General features: G+C 40.0%; 2 protein-coding genes across 8 annotated transcripts in view; one reads left to right on the top strand and one right to left on the bottom strand.

Annotated features, from left to right (window-relative positions):
- The window catches only part of mapk8b (mitogen-activated protein kinase 8b), a 44226-nt gene extending 42740 nt beyond the window's left edge, over positions 1–1486 (bottom strand). For 2 of the 4 annotated variants that reach the window (XM_039787635.1, XM_039787636.1), the window contains exon 1: positions 1184–1486. The gene's annotated coding sequence lies outside the window, so the exon portion shown is untranslated. The remainder of the gene's footprint in view (positions 1–1183) is intronic. The other 2 variants (XM_039787633.1, XM_039787632.1) reach the window with 1 other exon arrangement.
- A 1516-nt stretch (positions 1487–3002) lies between these two features.
- frmpd2 (FERM and PDZ domain containing 2) overlaps positions 3003–18492 on the top strand; it is a 37501-nt gene continuing 22011 nt past the window's right edge. The window contains exons 1-18 of one of the 4 annotated variants that reach the window (XM_039789203.1): positions 3003–3210; positions 3330–3458; positions 7577–7698; positions 8389–8552; positions 9898–9963; positions 10068–10247; positions 10396–10471; positions 11706–11793; positions 12095–12251; positions 12907–12978; positions 13277–13451; positions 14148–14280; positions 14378–14516; positions 14650–14802; positions 14900–15085; positions 15682–15841; positions 16246–16435; positions 16605–16705. In XM_039789203.1, coding sequence (XP_039645137.1) covers positions 7578–7698; positions 8389–8552; positions 9898–9963; positions 10068–10247; positions 10396–10471; positions 11706–11793; positions 12095–12251; positions 12907–12978; positions 13277–13451; positions 14148–14280; positions 14378–14516; positions 14650–14802; positions 14900–15085; positions 15682–15841; positions 16246–16435; positions 16605–16705 — 2161 coding nt within the window. In that variant the 5' untranslated portion in view covers positions 3003–3210; positions 3330–3458; position 7577. Of the gene's footprint in view, positions 3211–3329; positions 3459–7573; positions 7699–8388; positions 8553–9897; positions 9964–10067; positions 10248–10395; positions 10472–11705; positions 11794–12094; positions 12252–12906; positions 12979–13276; positions 13452–14147; positions 14281–14377; positions 14517–14649; positions 14803–14899; positions 15086–15681; positions 15842–16245; positions 16436–16604; positions 16706–18492 lie in introns of all 4 variants that reach the window. The other 3 variants (XM_039789201.1, XM_039789202.1, XM_039789199.1) reach the window with 3 other exon arrangements.

Here is an 18492-nt window from a genome sequence, read left to right as displayed (position 1 = left end):
ATTTTCTGAACTCACCAGACTGTTCTAGCTGTTCCATTATTTGCCTTTACCCACATAATGATACCAACATGATGATTATTTATCAAAAATCTCATTCGCCAGTTGCCAACCCTACAATATCGATATCGAGGTATGTGGTCAAAAATATGGGGATGTTTGATTTTCTCCATATCGCCCAGCTCTACCTGTGATCAGACAATTCTAATAACCCAGACCAAGTTATAAATATCACTGATAATATAACGGGTTTTCAAAACTCCACATTGGATCCCCTGGCTTGATAAGTTATTTTACTTTATTGTTTAGACAGATGCTGACACATGTTCACTATTTGATTTCTGTAACAACTGCAACACTATGCAATTGTCACTGAAGAATATTCACATTCACTTTTAAATTTGCAGGCCAGTGAGACTATTAACACATTCCATAATAATAATAAATAAATAAAATAAATAATAAAAAAACACATAATCAGACAGACTGCAGCCTTGCATAGGCTATAGCCAAATATTGATCTGCTCGGCGTTGTTATCGAAATCACAGAGATGCTGCTACAGTATTATAGCCAGTGTAAACCCACCTATGCTCAGTTTACAGTGCAGGGATTTTTGTGTTTGCCCACCTTCCAAGCTAACAGAAACATGATATCATAATCAGAGCACTACACTACATATCAGCCAACTGATATTAGCTAAACCGGGGTGTATTCAAAGGCGTCGATAGGTGATTTGTGTTTACACGGAGGATGTTTTTAGGTGACCACACAGACATACTGGAGGTCACAGCGTTTTAAGTTGAACCTTTCACTAGTTCCACGATGGCTTGCAACGTTACACACCACCCGGTGCACAGTTTACAGTGTAAGCCGAGCTAACGTGTGTGTGTGTGTGTAACTGTGTAGCACAGCACTGACATGGATAGGTTAGCGTTACACCGTGTGCTTCCCAGTGTTGCCACTCAGTCTGGTTGCCTTTTACCAGTTAGGCCAGACCTGTCCTGCCTGCTGCTGTGGTGGTGGTCACCATGTAGCTATACTGTAGAAACACCTATTTGCAAGAACGTGTGTGTGAGCCAAATAATCTGTTCCCACCTCCCCACCCCCATACCCTCAACTATTGACAATAACACGTCAAACATGTCTCATAGGAAGAAAAAAAAAAAATACATATGTCGAGCTCACCCCTCTCCGGTTAATTACAAGTGTCGACCCGCAGTCGCCGTTTGCTGTCTGCTGGAGACACAACCCGGACGCTTTTTTTGTTGTTGTTGTTGGGAGAAAAACAGCTCTTTTAATTCCTTTGTCCTCCGGATACGCTCCCGTTTCCCCTCACACTAGCAGGCCGGGATCTTTGCAAAATACATGTGTAGCTTCTACGTAACCTAATCTGTGTGCTTCCGTGACACAAGCAGTTTCTGCCATTTCATACCAACGTCGTCGAAACCTTGCGATGTTTCCTCGGCTTCACAATGAGGACCAGGGGGACGTTCAAGACCGCCTGCGCGTTTTCCGGCAGCCGCTCCGGGAAAGCGGAAGCGACGGTTTTGCAACGTTTTGAAATAACACCGTATACAACCATACAACCCAGAACCATGGATGTATAATAAAACCATACAACGGGAAGATAGTGCTGTTTCACACATATTTATGGGTGAATGTTGTATGTAAAATGTATACATAATATATACCAAAATACATATATACAAAGTATGTTATTAACGAGCTTGCACATGAGATAGCAGGTTTACTTATTCTGTTTGCTAGCATTACCAAATCATGGTTTACATTAGTTTTGATAAGTACGAGGTTGGCTTATGTAGCCTGCATCTTACCTTTATTAACATTTGAGTTCAAAATTGGAGTGCCTCATTTTATTTGGTAGATTACATACACTCAGTTTCCAGTTTATGAACTGCAAATTAAGTAATTTCTACCTTGAAGACCATAAAGATTTTTATTTACAACTTTATGTAGGCTACTTTATGCACGTAAGTAGGCCTACTGTACTAGCCTAATCACAATTAGGATGTACCTGTATGTTACTTATTTGTATTTTATGATAGACCTATACATTTATCTGACAGCTACTGTTTAAATTAAGATTCTACATTGAAAAAAACAACATTTGAAACGCTTATCAAATGCAACACATTATTAAAGAAAGCAAGACTTGTAATGGAGTATGGTGTCCAAAACCTCATACATAGGCTAAATCATGTATATCAAGTACTGTACTGATGATTTTCTGTACCAGATTTTGAGAATTCAGCACCCAGATATGCATATGGGAGTTAGTGTGTCTAACTATTATCATAGGCGTCAACTCTGACACCTTATGAAAGCTAATGCTAAAGGCACATGCAGGCATTACCTTGCCATGTCATTCACAGGTCAGTGTGTTAATTATTCCTTGGGCTGTAAAGGACAGGTGTAAATCTGGACAAAGCCCTCTCTTGAAGATGTGCATTGGGATGAAGTGGTGGGTCAGCATATGTCCTATGTGTACAAGTATGTGGACAAAAAAACACTCTTAACTGCAAATAATTGACACATAGTTTGCACACAAAAAAGCAAAAAAGCAGGCCAAGCACCCGTCAGAGGCCCTTGTTACTGCTGTATGACAATTCACAAGAATGTATACTCTTAAACCACTTTTGACATAGCCTAGTTTTTCTCACCTCAGACCTAATATTATACTTGTTACATCACATCACTTTGATGAACATTTCGAATGCTTTTCAAGCACCGGGAGGCACAGGTGGGAGGATAAAAAAGCCATGGTATCTGGTTATTCACAAAGCCATGTATATTTGCCAATCAACTTAATCTTTGCAAGGTACTAATGGAAAGTGGGACAAATATTGTGTCCGTTGTGGTTGAAACCTCAGATTAACACAATGGATTGGTCCTTTGCTGCCCCATCTGCCGTTAGCTTGCCCTGCAAATCCAATTATGTTCTTATGTCCCCTGGTCCAAAAATAGTTCAAAAATGACGTAAAAAGCAGTAACAACACGTCATTAGTTAGAGCAAATTACGTTACGGAACTGATGTGTCCTTTGTTTGGAGACGATTGATCTGTGATGAGGAGTTGACGCTATGTGGGTGGAATGGCAGCAGAGGATGCATAGGAGGAAGAAGGATTAGGTTCAGAGTGGCGGATGTCTGAAGAAACCTAAGCAGAATCTTTTCAGATACCGGATAAAGTAAGGTAGGCTGCATAATGCATAACTCATCAAACTTACTGTAGGTTTAGAAATGTGTGTTTTTCAGACACATACCTTTATGTATGCTGCTGCTGTAACGACACAATTTCCATCTTGGATGTAGAAAATGCAATGAAACTGGATGAGACTAAGCGTGCTCCTGTGCGAAGCAGCAAACCATTCACTCAAACTCACACAGAGTAAGAAGCAAAGAGCCTGTGAGCTAAGCCAGATTTTCTCTGGCTAAATCAAGGTAACAAACAACACAAAGTAACACTTATATCTGCCTGGTCAATAACACTTACACATTTGGAAGAAGTTTTTGGTACTTGTATTTTTTATGCCCACTAATTTGACTAGGCCTATTCAAATAATGGTAATTTTTTCACAGAAGACATTTTTCACAGAAGATATTTTGACATTGTCACAGTAGCAATAGGACAGGTGTAGATAATAAAATGAATGATGGCTGGATTCCATTTAGCTGCTTCAGTTTTATGGTCCTGGTTAGCGGCAACACTGTCTTGACTTGCTGGGACACTTAAAGAGAACAGAGCCACCTTGTTACTAGTAACTAGGGCTGCACAATTAATCAAATATTAATCATGATTAAATGACTATGATCGACTGCCATGTTGATATTTAAAATGTGTTCTCCGCTTATAGAAAACTCCACTGCATATCAAATCAAGCGCTTCCTAAAATAACAGCATGACTCGGGAAGGACTCAGCCAGCCAGTGGCATTAGCGCGGCTCGTCGCTGTTAAATCGCCAGAAAACGACACCAGGCTGCTACAGTGTCACAACACAGACAACATCAGACTGCTTGTTTTATGACTCCACTCTGTCAAACATTTCTCTGTTCTCGGCTAAGATTGACGGCATAGCGCTGCAAGTGTTTCAGTGTATATTTATACTGTGTACATTATACGGTGGCCGACCAGGGCAAACAAACACTTCAACTCATGCTAGAAGCATGTCAATTAAGCTACAGGCTTAGCAATGCTAACCAGTGCACTGTGTACAGTAAAATAGGCTTAAACCTTTTTTGGGGTGTTGTCTGTATTTTTTTTTTTTAAACTTTGATCCTCTCACTGTGTGTTTTCACTTCATTGTTAATTGGAACATTTTGGCCGCCTAAAAATGAATGGTGCCAGTACCCGGAGGTCCGCATTAACCTGCCGGTAAAACTCTGCCAGATGACTCGCTTCAGAATCGGCAACGTTCCCTCTTTAGCATTTAGCTTAGCGCAGCACAATTGCAACCATACACGACACTGGCTCGGCCGCGTCATCCTCACCAGCTCCACCCTCTCGTCCAAAAATCTTCACGTCCGGTTTCAAAACCAAGATGGCGACGGCCAAATTGCCAAACTCGAGGCTTCAAATCAATTGGTGATGTCACTAATGCAGAAAAACAAATACAAAGCATATACAAAAAGGAGGCCAAGTAAAAAAAAAAACAGTATGTTGTGTGAGTTTCTATCTTCTTAACTTCAGCGGTGTCTCCTGCTTCTAGCCTACTGCATTAATGGAGGTTGACTCAATAGCTCCTATACATAAAAGTAAGGCTATACTGTAGTCAATCCACTTTTTGCAGTGACGTCTTACATAGTAAGTTATAGTAGTATAGTTATAGTATACAACCATAATCTATTATTGACATCGCCCTATAAGTGTCAATTAATGCCTGTTTGCCTGCACCCGGCCACAGTTTATAATAGATTTACAGTATGACTTTTTTGCATTTTGTTTCTAAGTGTTTGATATGTACTTTTCATGTATATTTGCTATCTAGCCATATACCCAGTTAGGCTTTCTTAAATACAGACACCATCTCCATCGGCTGACCATATAGGCCTAATGTTAGGGCCGTCCACACCAAAAACCAAAAACATAACTATAGCACAAGAATGTGTGCATCCACACTGAGTGGCATCAGCAGATGTAAGATTACAGGAATGTCACTAGTAATATCTGAGATATTCACAAACTCTGTACATTTTGTCAACCTAAAAATAAGGTTGTCAAACCCAGCTAGTAAAAAAGTCATGCCATGCCACTGACCCCTCCGGTGTGGAACAAACACACTTTCATATTCCTGAGTGATACTGTTTATACATTTTATTTTCTGTTTTACGAAGACAAGAAGGAAATTCAAGTCCTTAATAAATGTAATCTCTGCTATGTCATGTTGTAAATTCGGATGGCTTAGGGAACTTCTGCTGTGTTGACTGGATATGTGACATTTGTATGTTGCATGGGGTTTTTGTTTGTTTGTTTTTTACTTTGGGTCGTTTCTGTATTTGCAGTACGTTTCTCCCACCAGAGTCCTTGTTTGTCCTAATGGAAGTGTTTTAGCCCGTTGTAGCGCATTTGCCGTGGTCGGCTACCATAAAATTAGCCTAGCGGCTCGCAGATGTTTAGCCAGCGCCTTAATCCTGACAGAACAACATTGTGAATTTCAGCCTGCATACACATTTGTTTTTCAGTTTAACATTGTTAAAGCAGAACAGCTAATATTTAGCCTGGGTAAACCCTGACGTACTTCCGGCAAATTTGAGATTAGCTCTGCAAGTCCATCTGGCCAAGAGCCCATTCAAGCCCATTTCCACTTTTTCCAAATCGAGGCACCAATCACAACCGTTGAGGCCGGCTTTACACGTTGACGCCGCTGTCGCTGCTACATCACCCGGATTGTTGGTCTGATTGGTTGAAGGACTATCCGATTACACCGTCGGTGACGCCCCTTTGGAAATGGGCTGTGAATGAACCTTGCCCAGACCCCCTCTCATTTACAACTGAGAAGGGTCTGGTGTCAACCAGACTAGCTAATATTGTGCGTGTATATATATATATCCATTATATATATATATATATATAATGCAGGAAGCACAACATGGAATTGAAAGCAGTGCTCTGTATATCGTCACCTTCCTAAAATAATTGCCTAAGTCATTTTTTCAGGTTTTTCAGAAAACACAAAAAATAAAACGGCCTAAGCTTGACATAGGCAATTATACTAAAGGTGTAGAATCACATGACCTGTTCAACTTAGGATGTAGGCAATTTTACCAGAGGTGGCCAGCACCATGAGGAGATGATTTAGGCTACAAAATCATTTTTGTTAAAAAATGACTTAGGCAATTGTTTTAGGAAGGTGACGATATTTAAATGTGAAGGGGCAAAAAAATTATTTTGTCCCTAAAATCAATAAATAATCCTGGTTAATAATTGTAATCTCAATATTTATCAAAATAATCAGGATTATCATTTTGGCCATAATCGTGTAGCCCTACTAGTAAACTGTGCTTTTCCTGCTATGACAATCCAATATGTCTGCTGTGAACAAGGCCTTTACTGATTGTTTCACCCCAGGTTGTTTTGGTTGAATGAAGTACACATAACCTGATTAACAGAGCTGGGTTACTTGGCAATTTCCCATGACGTCACCAGACATGCTTGTGCCTGTCAGTGTTTTAATTCTGTTTGTGTGTCAGAATGGTCACATAGTGAGATGGATGCACGCATGTACTATAACGTGTCTAAACAGCAGAAATGCCAGCGCATTTGAGGTAGTACATTCAAATAAATGAAAGTAAAATATAAAGAAGTTAAGTTCTCAACATGGAAACAATAAATGCCAAAAACATTCTTCCGTTTCCCTTATCCTCCAATATGAGAAGGAATAAGATGATTATTATCGAGACGCTTCCTGGAGGCAAAATCCGGATGTTAATCTGATTGTCAAACAATTATGGAAAACCCAACTTCCTGTGCTAATACTGACGCTACTTAGGTAATGTAAATCCGTTTGCTCTTCTTTCTGTTTTGTGCCATAAAGCGATCCTGCAGACTCGACTGAGCAGTATATGGAATTAAAAAAAAAAAAGAATTTGATTGAACAAACTACAAAAAGACACATAATGTACAAACGTATTGTCTTTTCTTTTTCTTAATCTTTAAAAAACAAATACTGCCGCTTCCTGGAATCTTATAGTCATTCATCTGGTAAAACAAAAAGGAACCTGTTTTGTGTGTTTGCTAGTTTCTTTTTAAAGCTAGATATATCAAGTAGAGATTGCTTTATTTTGATGGGAAATGTATGAAAGCAAGATACAAAAGTGTTGGAATTGTTTCCAATTCGATCTAATTCCACTGAACCTTAATCTCGTCTGTCTCAAACTCCGACCAGTGACCTTTTAAACGTTCAATGTGTCGGATGAACAGTGGCATTCCAGCCCCCCCTGAGGACATTCAGCCTGCTTGTTAAGCCATGACACTTGCCACAACTCCTCCTGTAATGTACTATGTTGTGTTATTCCCATTAACAAGTATTTTTTATTGAAAGAATTGCAATGTTTTCCAGCAGGATGGGTACATTTGTGACCCTGGCAGAAGTGTTGGAGGCCCGGGGCTCACCACTGGATGAAGATGAGGTCTGGTGTCTGCTGCTAGCCACCGCTGAGGCCTTACTGGATATTTCCAAAAGAGGTAACTTATTATTAGTTCCCATTTCCACCCAATTGAACCTGTTTCCGTGCATAGGGCCAGGGGCGGGGCTAGAAGGGGGGCACAAGGTGGCACTGGCCCCCCCTGAAATATGATTGCCTCCCCCCCCCACCCCCCCTCCCAATCCATTTGGCTAGAGTGCTGTCAATATGACAATTATGATTTGCATTGGATCCCAGTACTGTCGTTTGGCTGCCTGTTCTGCCATTGTCACATGACCAATTATTGTTTCCATGAAGACTATCCAAAATTCTGATACCATGACCAGACCAGACTGAGTTTATAAATGTGTATTGTATTCGGATATACCATTTGTTTAAAATTAAAACAAGTGAAAGTAATAATGAATGGGATGTTTTATTTAGCAGAATAATATTGTGTCGTTCTATCCTATTCAATATTTCCTATATTTCTAAGCAGATTTTCTATGCCGTATTCTGATTAAATGCTCCCCCCCTCTCTCTCCGGACAGATTTTTGATCCCCCGTGTCCCACCAAGCTTAAGAATTCCTGGAATCGCTCCTGCACAGGGCTGTGTTTTTCAGGCAGCATTAACGCGCATTCAAACAGACTAAGATTGAAAGAACTTGCTCAAGCAAATAGCGCAAGAGAAAGCAAGAGAAACCCTTCGAGTTGGTTAATGTTGCAGTTTGCGTTCTGCTCTCTGTCTAGGTTCAGGCAACATGTGCAGTGTGCTGAGTCCAGGCTCGGTGCTACTGTCAGCCAATGGGAGTCTGGCCTTCAAGAGCTGCGCCCAATACGAAGACGTGGCCTCCTTCACAGCTCCGGAGATCCAGCAGGGGCACGCTGCCTCCACCAGGACTGCCGCCGAAAAGGTTGGAAAACTCGGACTTGTTTCGAGGACATCTGGTACAAAATATCAAGTGGTTCTAACCCTGGGAGTTAGGACCCCTAAAACGGGTCGCGAGATACATCTTTGGGGTCATAAGCTGTTTAATAGGATAAGAAAGGTTGCTTGCTTATTTTGCTGTCTTTTCTTTGTGTTACTGCTATTTGGTTGTGAACTGCTGGGTAGTTTAGTCACTGCAGGCTTCTAAAAATGACTCAAATTAAACTATCTGATGGGGAAAAACACACATTATTATATTAAACCTATGAAAGGGTCATAATATAAGGGTTTATTGATTTATAGAGAATTTGCTTTATCTAAGAGGACACAAGTTAAAAATGTTGAGAACCAGACCATCATTAATATGAAGACATCAGTGTCAACTTGCTATTTTTAATTAGCCCACAGTTTTACAAAGGCACAAAGTATTGCAAAAAAAAATTCACCAGAATGCAGAAAATGAAGTGTTTGATGTGCTCACAATTTCAAGAGGGTTAGGGTGTTGAACCCAAAGTTACGCCCTTGAAGTGTTCAAAACTGTGACCATTTTACAGTGCGCCTGTGGCTGGTACGTGGGCGTGTAATACGTGACAAGATATATTTCCCTCGAAAACGTAATTGAGAATTTAGTTTAGTTGTATGAACCTAATATTTTAGGAGACAGTGTTGGTTTTTGCATAGTGCTTTGTTTGGATAGGAGTCCTTAACCCTTTAATCACATCAGTTAATTGCATAAAGTAGCACTAGTCCCAGTTAAATCCCCTTATAGTTCCGTTTATATGCACAAGCTAATATGCTGAATTGCAAATTTAGTATGTGTTCACTGTCTGTGAAGACTACACTTTTTAAAGCTTTTTGTACTGCCCACTTCTGGCGGCGCTATAAAAAAAAAGCAGTATGCAGAAACTCAATGTGGCATATAATGATGGCATGAGGCTGCTGCTTAAAATGCCACGATGGAGCAGTGCAAGCCAAATGTTTGTAAGTGTGGATGTATCCACCTGTCCTGCTGTACTCAGGAATCTCATGTACAGATGTTATGTGTAGACTAACTGAGTCATTCAACAGCATCATTGCAACACTAGTGAGCCCTGCAATGAGTGCAGTTAGGTTCACTTCGAGATTGTGGAACCATTGGCGTTTTAGTCTGCATGCTGATATCTGAACACTCTTTTTGTCTATTGTGGAACTGTGGCTGTTGTAGTCATTTCTTATTGTTTTATCTTGTACTTGTACTTCTTGCGTGTCCTGAATAAAGAATATGATGATGTTGATGATGATATACAGTATGTGAGCAGAAATGAATCGTGACCTTGTGCTGCTCTCCTCAGATGGTTGTGTACTCACTGGGGATGACTCTTTATTGGTGTGTTGATTATCACCTACCTCAAAACCAGGTACTTTCTCCCCTCGTCTACAGTATCTCTTGCTCAAACTCATTCTTGTACATATTCTTAGTACTTGCACGTGATCCATTTTGCTGTCACTTGTTTGCTCCCAGCCGGTCCAGCTGAGTGCAGAGCTGGAGGGTTTGCTGCTGAGCATGTGCGAGGACATGGCGGTCCGACGGACTGACCTCCTGACGGTGCTGGAGACCTGTGAGCTTCACCACAAGACCTCCATGCTGCCTCCTGCTGAGCGGCTCGTCAGGCAGCTGGTAGAAGATGTCTACAGAAACTCAGTGAGTGGCTGGATGAGTGGATGGTGTTGGTTTTGGTTTTTAGCGGGTTAGGTGAAGTTATGTTTGGTTTTGAGTAGTTTTTGTAAAGTTTACTGATAGCACAAACTCTCTGCTTGTTTCCTTGAGCTGGACAGTGATGTCTTTGCAGGTTGATCACGTGTCCATGGCTGAAAATGGATCCCGGCTAACAGACCGCAGTCAAATGATCAGGGACAGATTGCACAGTAAGGAACTGATCCCTTCTGACAGATTTAAAGTTTAACTGAAATTAAATTGCATTATTTTTCCATCTGCTACAGCATACATACCTGTTCTGTAAATTACTTGTACTGTGTTCAATATCACAATATAGTACTTTTTCTCGCAATTCAATATGTAATTAATCTATATTAAATAACTGAATGGAAAACTCTATTTGTGTATACTCCTGTGTGACTTAAACACTTTTTCTTTAGTGGAAAATGAAAAAAAAAAAAACGTGCAAAGAAAGAACGTAAAAGCCCCAAAAAAAAAAGGATGTTTTTTTTAAAAACTTGGTTCCTGTTTTTTTTTTTTTTTTTTTTTTTTTTTTTTTTTTTTTTTTTTTTTTAAAAACCCCATATTTTAAATATTTTTTTTTTTTTTTTTTTTTTTTTTTTAAAAAAATAATAATAACTACTCCTTTTTTGTCTGTATGCTAAATATGAAGCTACCGCCGACAGGTGGAAACAGCTAGCTTGGCTCTGTCAATAGGTGAAGAAATTAACACGGGTCACGTTTAATCTAATTTTTTAAATCAATACAAAAACCCAAATGTGTAAACTAGTGAGATTTACAGGAAACTGTGCCAAAAAAGACACCGCTCCCAGCCAGGAAATAGTCACAGCCACATATAGTCTATTCCCCCATGAAACAACAATGTATCGTTTTTTACACTTTCATCTTTCTATACAGAAAAAAAAATATATACATATATAGTCTTAATTAATGAGCATTAGAGGTGCTTGTAGGTTGATTTTTTAACTATTGGACAGGCCAAGGCTAGTTGTTTTGACTTTTTGTTAAGCTAAGCTAACTGTCTGCAACTTCATATACCAGCCAGTTAGCTTTGCATAAAGACTGGAAGCAGGGGGAAACAGCTAGCCTACCATCTACCAGCGCCTCCTAAGCTTGCCAATTTTTTTTTTTACATATTTATTAGCTACTAGCCATTTTATTTCTTTACATTTGGACAGAGCCAGGCTAGCTATTTCCCCCTACTTCCAGTCTTTAGCCGACTGGTTAGCTTAGCGTGGTTCACGACAAATTAGCTGTTTGTAGCTTCATATTTAGCGTACAGACATAAGGGTGGTATCAATCTTCTCATCTAACTCTCAGCAAAAAACACAGAAAGACATTTTTAGATATTTACCATGCCAAATGTGAAAGTTATAATATTCTCATGTGGACATAAGTATTGCATACCAATTTGTTTTTCAGGAAGCTCTTTTAGTAACTCAACATGTGCGCTGAAGAAGAAGATTTCACAAACATTCTCCGGAGCATCTTATCCATGCGAGCCCACAGGGTAGGGAGCATTACACACCTTATAACAGAGGGTTATTTTTAGTACATCATACATTCTCATGAACCCATTTCACAGTAAGAAGACACAGTATAAACATATGTTTACTTCAAAATAAACTAAATTCAAGTATGATATGTGCTTTAATGATAAAATAATGAGGGAAAAGTAAAAAGACAGTGCTGGGAATACAAAACCCCCACCGGAGAATGAAATGAAATGTGTGATGTTTGAGCCATCGTATCATGAGTGACAGATCTTGACTCCCATCAGACTGAGAATGGAAAACTCATTTTTTTCCCAGGATTCCCTCGGGAGGTCGACAAAGGGAGAATTACGACAGCTGGCAGCAGCTGAACCGCAGCCCCTGCAGTCCGTACATGGATGGCAATCGAAATGCCAACTCAAGATCCCTTGCACAGTTCGAGTCCACGATGAGTCTGAATGACAAGAAAGTGAAGGTGGGCCAGATTATTCATGTTACGTAATGACTGTAAACCTTTGATGTAAATGTACAGCTAAAGTATCATACAGGATCATACTGTGAATGGCAATGCATTCTGGGAAGAAAAAATAATAGGTAACACAGGTATCTACATAAGAGTGACATGAACACATAACCCTAACTTGTCATGACAAAAACCGAATGACAAAAGAAGCGTTATGTCATAAACATTTAGGACTTGTTCATAATGTCCATGACATGTTCATGACAGTGTCATGTCATTCTTATGTAGATGCCTTCAAGTAAAGTGTAACCAAATAATATTACAGCACTATCTGCGAATGTTAACGATTACAGGTATTTACTGTTAATACCAATGCATCTTGGGGAATTAAAGTAAAAGGTGGGAATTACACTGCTGCCAGTATATTACTGCAAATTCAAATAATACAGTAAGAAACTATATTTATATTTACAGTAAAATACCTTAACATTTAAAAACAGTATGCTTACTGTAAATAAACAGTAGTTTACTGGTGAAGCTGCTGGCAGTATATGACTGTGAATTTAAGGTGAAAAGTTTTTACAGTGTGATAATATGACGATAACATAATATCTCTCATCACACGTTTCCTCCAAAATCTTGTTTTTTTATTTGTTGTCTGTTGCAGGACATGGGTCCTGAGTTTATTAGAATGTTAGACGAGCCGGTGGTTGTCTTGGAGCTGCCTGGCTCCATCGTGGTGAGTTCTTGCAAACAGAAATTAAATTATGGGAGTTTGGAGACATTGACAGTGGTTTGAAGGGACACACACCGTAGCGTAGCGTAGCCCACATCTCCGGATAATGATGCTAACATCTTCTTCTTGAAACCCCTGAACTTTGTTTACAACCATTTCCACTATCCTTTTGTACACATGGGCAAAAGCATGACTCTGCAACCTTGCGTGGACCATTTCTCACCATGAACACATTTAGCATCTGATTCTTTATTTTGATTTCATTCTGTCCTCAAAAATGTATTTTTTCCCTCTCGCGTAGTCAAAAAAAGGGAAATCTCCAACCACTCAGAGAGAGCTGAGTGTGGTGATGCCAAACGGTCAGAGCATCCTGGTCAAGTGTGAGGTCAAATCCAGAGGAGGGGACGTCTTTGACATGATTGTGGCTCACTCCAACCTGGTGGAACATTTCTACTTCGGCCTTGCTTATATTGACGGTAAAGAGGTTTAAAAAAAAATAAGATCTTTTTGTAGCGGTTTATTTAAACACTAGAGCATTTTGAGGTCTTTTATTCAAGTGTTGTAATTTGTTGATGTAAGTTAACTGCTGGTGGGAAACACCAAATGCCTGTTGTATGTATGTTATATGTGGTGTAGGTCAGAGATCATCAACAGAGGGTCTGGGACCCCTAGGGGGTCATCAGAGTCACTGCAGGGGGGACCTCCAAATTCTTGTTAATATTTGAAAGTTTTTTGGTTTGAAAGTTAAAATGTATTAACATGAATCCAACATATTATTAGCAAATATACTGTGAATCCCCATTGATGATAGGCTTACTGGCCTATACGTAAGATATCCATCCACAGATCCAGTTCATCATAAGCATTCACTATGCCATATGTAAGTTTAACATTAAAAGATGATTTATAAAATCATGCTGGCAATTATTATTTTAATAGCTTAGTATTCTATGCACTAAAAAGGTATGTATAACGGCCTTAGGCCGCCCTACACATTATTGTAGGAACAGTTTAATATGAAACTAAATTAGTAGGAGGTCCCACTCCATCTCTCTTCAGTTAAGGGGTCCTTGGTTTAAAAAACGTTGAAGAACCCTGGTGTAGGTAGATTAGAAGGCATACTTTATTTATGTCAATTCACAATTTCTGTATTTATTCTTTTCTCTGGTCAGATAATGAGTTTTTCTTTGTGGACAATGATGCCAAGATTTCCAAAGTTGCTCCAGACAGCTGGAAGAAAGTGCCTACAACCACCTTTGTCCTTTTCTTCAGGATCAAATTCTTTGTCAATGACATATCTGTTTTGTAAGTATTTCTCTTTCTCACGGTATTACAAAACAAATGTTACAAAAGGTGCCCCATGAAGTCGGATCCTTTGAACGCGTGCGGTCTTCTCTATCAGGAACAAACAGACCCGCCACCAGTATTACCTCCAGCTCAGGAGAGACCTTTTGGAGGACAGGCTGTCCTGCCATGAGGAGACGGCGCTGTACCTGGGAGCTCTGGCCCTGCAGGCCGAGTGTGGAGACTGCATGCCTGAGGTTGTGCACCACAAATTTGACCAAAACACGTCAATTCGAAGGAGCCCTCCAAACATGACTTGTTAATAACAATTGTGTCAAAATCAGCATCTACGCCCAATGGATGGAAATGGTTTAAATCTGTTGTGTTTAGGTGTACGGTAGGAACTACTACCGCCCCGACCAGTATGTCTCCAAGAGCGTGATGGAGAAACGTGCCTTGCCTCACATTCAGGGGGAGCTGCTACGGCTTCACACCAAAAACACCCAGATGCTCACCGACGAATCAGAGCTTGAGTTCCTCAAGGTAGCAAAATAGCCAAATTTGATAATGAAAAATTCCAATCGAGTGGTGCTGCCATTAATATCATAGCACGGTTACCACTCTGTATTTGTCACTTCAGGTGTGTCAGCAGTTGCCTGAGTACGGCGTGTTGTTCCACCGTGTGATGCGTGAGAAAAAGCCTTTAGAAGGAGAGATCATCCTCGGGGTTTGTGCCAAAGGAGCCGTGGTCTACGAGGTTAGAGATGGCTGCCGATCCACCACTCAGACTTTCTACTGGAGGGAGACAACATCGATCTCCTCTAATGTGAGCCCAATGATGATGATTTAAAGTGCTCATATTATGCTTTTTGGCTTTTAGCTTTTCCTTTATTGTGTTATATATCTTTTATTGTGCACGTTATAGGTTTACAAAGTGTAAAAGCCCAAAGTCCACCCCAAAAGGGACTTACCATCTCCAACAGAAAACGCTGACCAACGTGCGCCACTTTGTAACACTTGTAAATGCTCGCCTAGGCTAGCTGCTAGCGTGGCACGCCCTCATACTCTGCTTCTGACTAGCTAGCAGTGCTTACCTAGCTACCGCGCACGTGCGACTCCCGACAAAGATAGGAACAGAAGTGAGATGTCTCACTCTGTAGCTAAATCAAAGAGCTCAACACAGGGTGAAAAGAGGAGCTGCAGCAATGTGCAGTACAACAAAAATATGGTGTTTTTTTGAAAATTGAACCATTTAAACCTGCTATAACCTCTAAATACAATTATGAACCTGAAAATGAGCATAATATGAGCACTTTAATGTATCTTACCATTTAATGTATCTTACCATTTGAAATTTCAATAAAAACGTGGTTGGTAGGGAAATTTCTTTGCCCTAAAAATCTTTCCTTCATGTTCCTGCAGAGGTGTAAATTTGTATTAGAAAGCCGGGGCAGCAAGAAGAAGTACACCTTCATCACAGAGAGCTCGAAGATAGCCAAATATCTGTGCAACCTCTGCTCAGCCCAACACAAGTTTAACAATGAGATGAACTCTCGCCAGCTCAGCCACAACCTGGTCTCAGGTCAGTTACTGCACCACTTTTAAAAGCAGGCTAATAACCCTGCTTTTTACTAAAGTCTATGAATAACTTTGTTTGTTGTTGTGCTATGTTATGCTTTGGTTGGTGTGTGTTTGCGTGCGTTCTATATGTTTCTCTTATATATTTTACTCCGTATAACTGCACTAAGTTTTTATGTCGCTTTTGTACGAGGCACATGGTGTTACATTGATTTATATGAAATGTGCTATAGAAATAAAGTTTGATTGATGACAATTGCCAAAGATAGCTTTTTGATTTGTAGAACTCGTTAAGTATTGTTGCCTTTTTCTGGGGAACTCCGAAGACATTAAAATGATAAAACTGACACCCAGTCTTGTGGACTGTGAACACTCCTCCATATTTTTTCTTTTTGTGTTAACCTCCAGAGGAGAACAGTGTGCGTTATGCCGCAGTGTGTCGCTCCCAGAGCAGCCGGCTTAAGTCCTGCTGTTCAGAGACGCCCCAGGATGACAGCGGTCTGAACACGCCTCAGGATGAGTCCCTGAATAAGCTGTGTGATGATGTCACGGCCAGGATCGAGGCCCGCATTAAACAGCAGCGCCTCAATGAGCAGAGGTACTTAGTCATCTAGCAGTTCATCTAATTTCAGTTCTTCTTCTGCTTGTTCCAAACTACTGCAGCAGCAGCAGCAGCAGAAAAAAATACACTTCCTGTTCTCAGAGGACAGCATTGTGTAATCACTCTATCACTATTATTACATTGGTTTTCTGTGTTTCTTCTGCAGTACCTGTTCCATCAGCCAGCGCAGCAGCACTTGTATGCGTTCCCCAGCCAGCTCCCAGAGGAGCGGATCTGAAGCACCCTCTGGCTCCCAAGCAGCCAGAGGTATGTTAAGTATACTACTTATTTTTTCTGTAACACTTGAAGGTATCTACACAAGAGTGACATGACGCTGTCATGACACCTGAACCCTAACCCTAACTTGTCATGACAAAAACCCAATGACACTTACTAAAATAAGTGTTGTCATAAATGTTTATGACTTGTTTATAATGTTTATGACACTTTCATGACAGTGTCATGTCACTCTTATGTAGATACCTTCAAGTCAAGTGTAACCTTTTTTTTTCTACCTGATAGCCTATAAAGAAGAAGCATCATTAACAAATTATCTGCAACTCCATTGCCTAAAGAGCCGAGGAATGAGGGGAACTGGACTTTGATTCAAAATTTAGAGAAGAGTTCCCGGTAACACTTTATTTGAAGGGGTGTTCATAAGACTGACATGAAACAGGTGTCATAACTATGTCATGACACCTGTCCTTTACATGAAGGAATCTTTATGAATGTAAATGACTGAATGTCTTTAAGTGTCATTCAGAATATTATGACACTTTTAATGCAAAATTCATTAGTTGTTTTAGACGTCTGTGTTATGCCAACTTGACATTAACCAAGACAACAATCCCTATGTTATGACAACTTGACATTAACCAAGACAACAATCCCTATGTTATGATAACTTGACATTAACCAAGACATCATTATGTTATTACTTATAAATATGTCATAGAAGGCCCAATTATTGAACTTACAGAAACTATTTAGCTTAATGTGTTAACATTACATTATCATAAGTGGTTGGTTTTTACATTGGCTGTCATGAGACCATTATGTTTCATGAATATTTTCCTTGATCTCAAGTAAATTGAAACCATATGGACTTGTCATAAAGATTTCATAAAGTTTAGTTACACAGTCAAATGCTTTCATAGAGTAATGGTGTCATGAATATTTTCCTTGACCTATTCGATGTAGTCCATGTAGGCGATTATGAATTATGCTAACTGTCCAGTATATGCGAGTTATATTAAATGTTATAACTCCAGATTGACAACAGGGAATACAGTACCGGGGTGATTTTCAGAGTGATGAACAGATAGCGTTACTTGTCGCTCAAGTAACCGCTAACTGCTTCTAACTGTAATTAGCTGCCGTTAGCTAGTCAGCTCGGGTAGCCTTTTAGCTGTCCTATTAGTCAAACTGGCCTCTGTCGGTCTGTCTCGTCACAGCCAATGTCAAAACCAACCACTTGTGACAGTTTAATGTGATGTTAACACATATTAGTTTCTCTAAGTTTGATAATTGGGCCCACTACGACATATTTATAATAGGTTATCTTGTCCTGCTTAATGACAAGTTGTTATAACACAGACATCAATTTCAATTTTGCATTAAAAGTGTCAAAATGTACCGAATGACACTTAATGACAGCAGTCATAAACATTCATAAAGAATCCTTCATGTTCATGACAGGTGTCATGTCTGTCTTATGAACACAGCTTCAGATAAAGTTTTACCGAGTTGCCGACTGCTGAACTTGTGGCCATCAAATTTCCCCAAATATGTGATTTTGTTCCATGAATAATTCAATGCTTGCAGTAGTTGTGAGATGATGCACTTGGGAAATGCCGCTGCTTTACTACATGAATGATGGATGATTGATGAACGCATCATTTTGTTTATCTGTGTTTTTTTGCCCCCAACGGCGCCTTCCAGGCAGCGCTGCCTGGAAGGCGCCGGTTGGGAGGCACTGGTTATGGTTAGGGTTAGGGTTAAGGTTAAGGTTAGGGTTAGGTGCCTTGAAGGCAGCGGTCGCAGCGCTGCCTGGA

The sequence above is a fragment of the Perca fluviatilis genome, chromosome 21 (genome assembly GCF_010015445.1).
Source record: "Perca fluviatilis chromosome 21, GENO_Pfluv_1.0, whole genome shotgun sequence".
NCBI classification, from domain to species: domain Eukaryota; kingdom Metazoa; phylum Chordata; class Actinopteri; order Perciformes; family Percidae; genus Perca; species Perca fluviatilis.
Note: the sequence above shows the minus strand (reverse complement) of the source record. Positions and strands in the feature narration are given on the sequence as shown.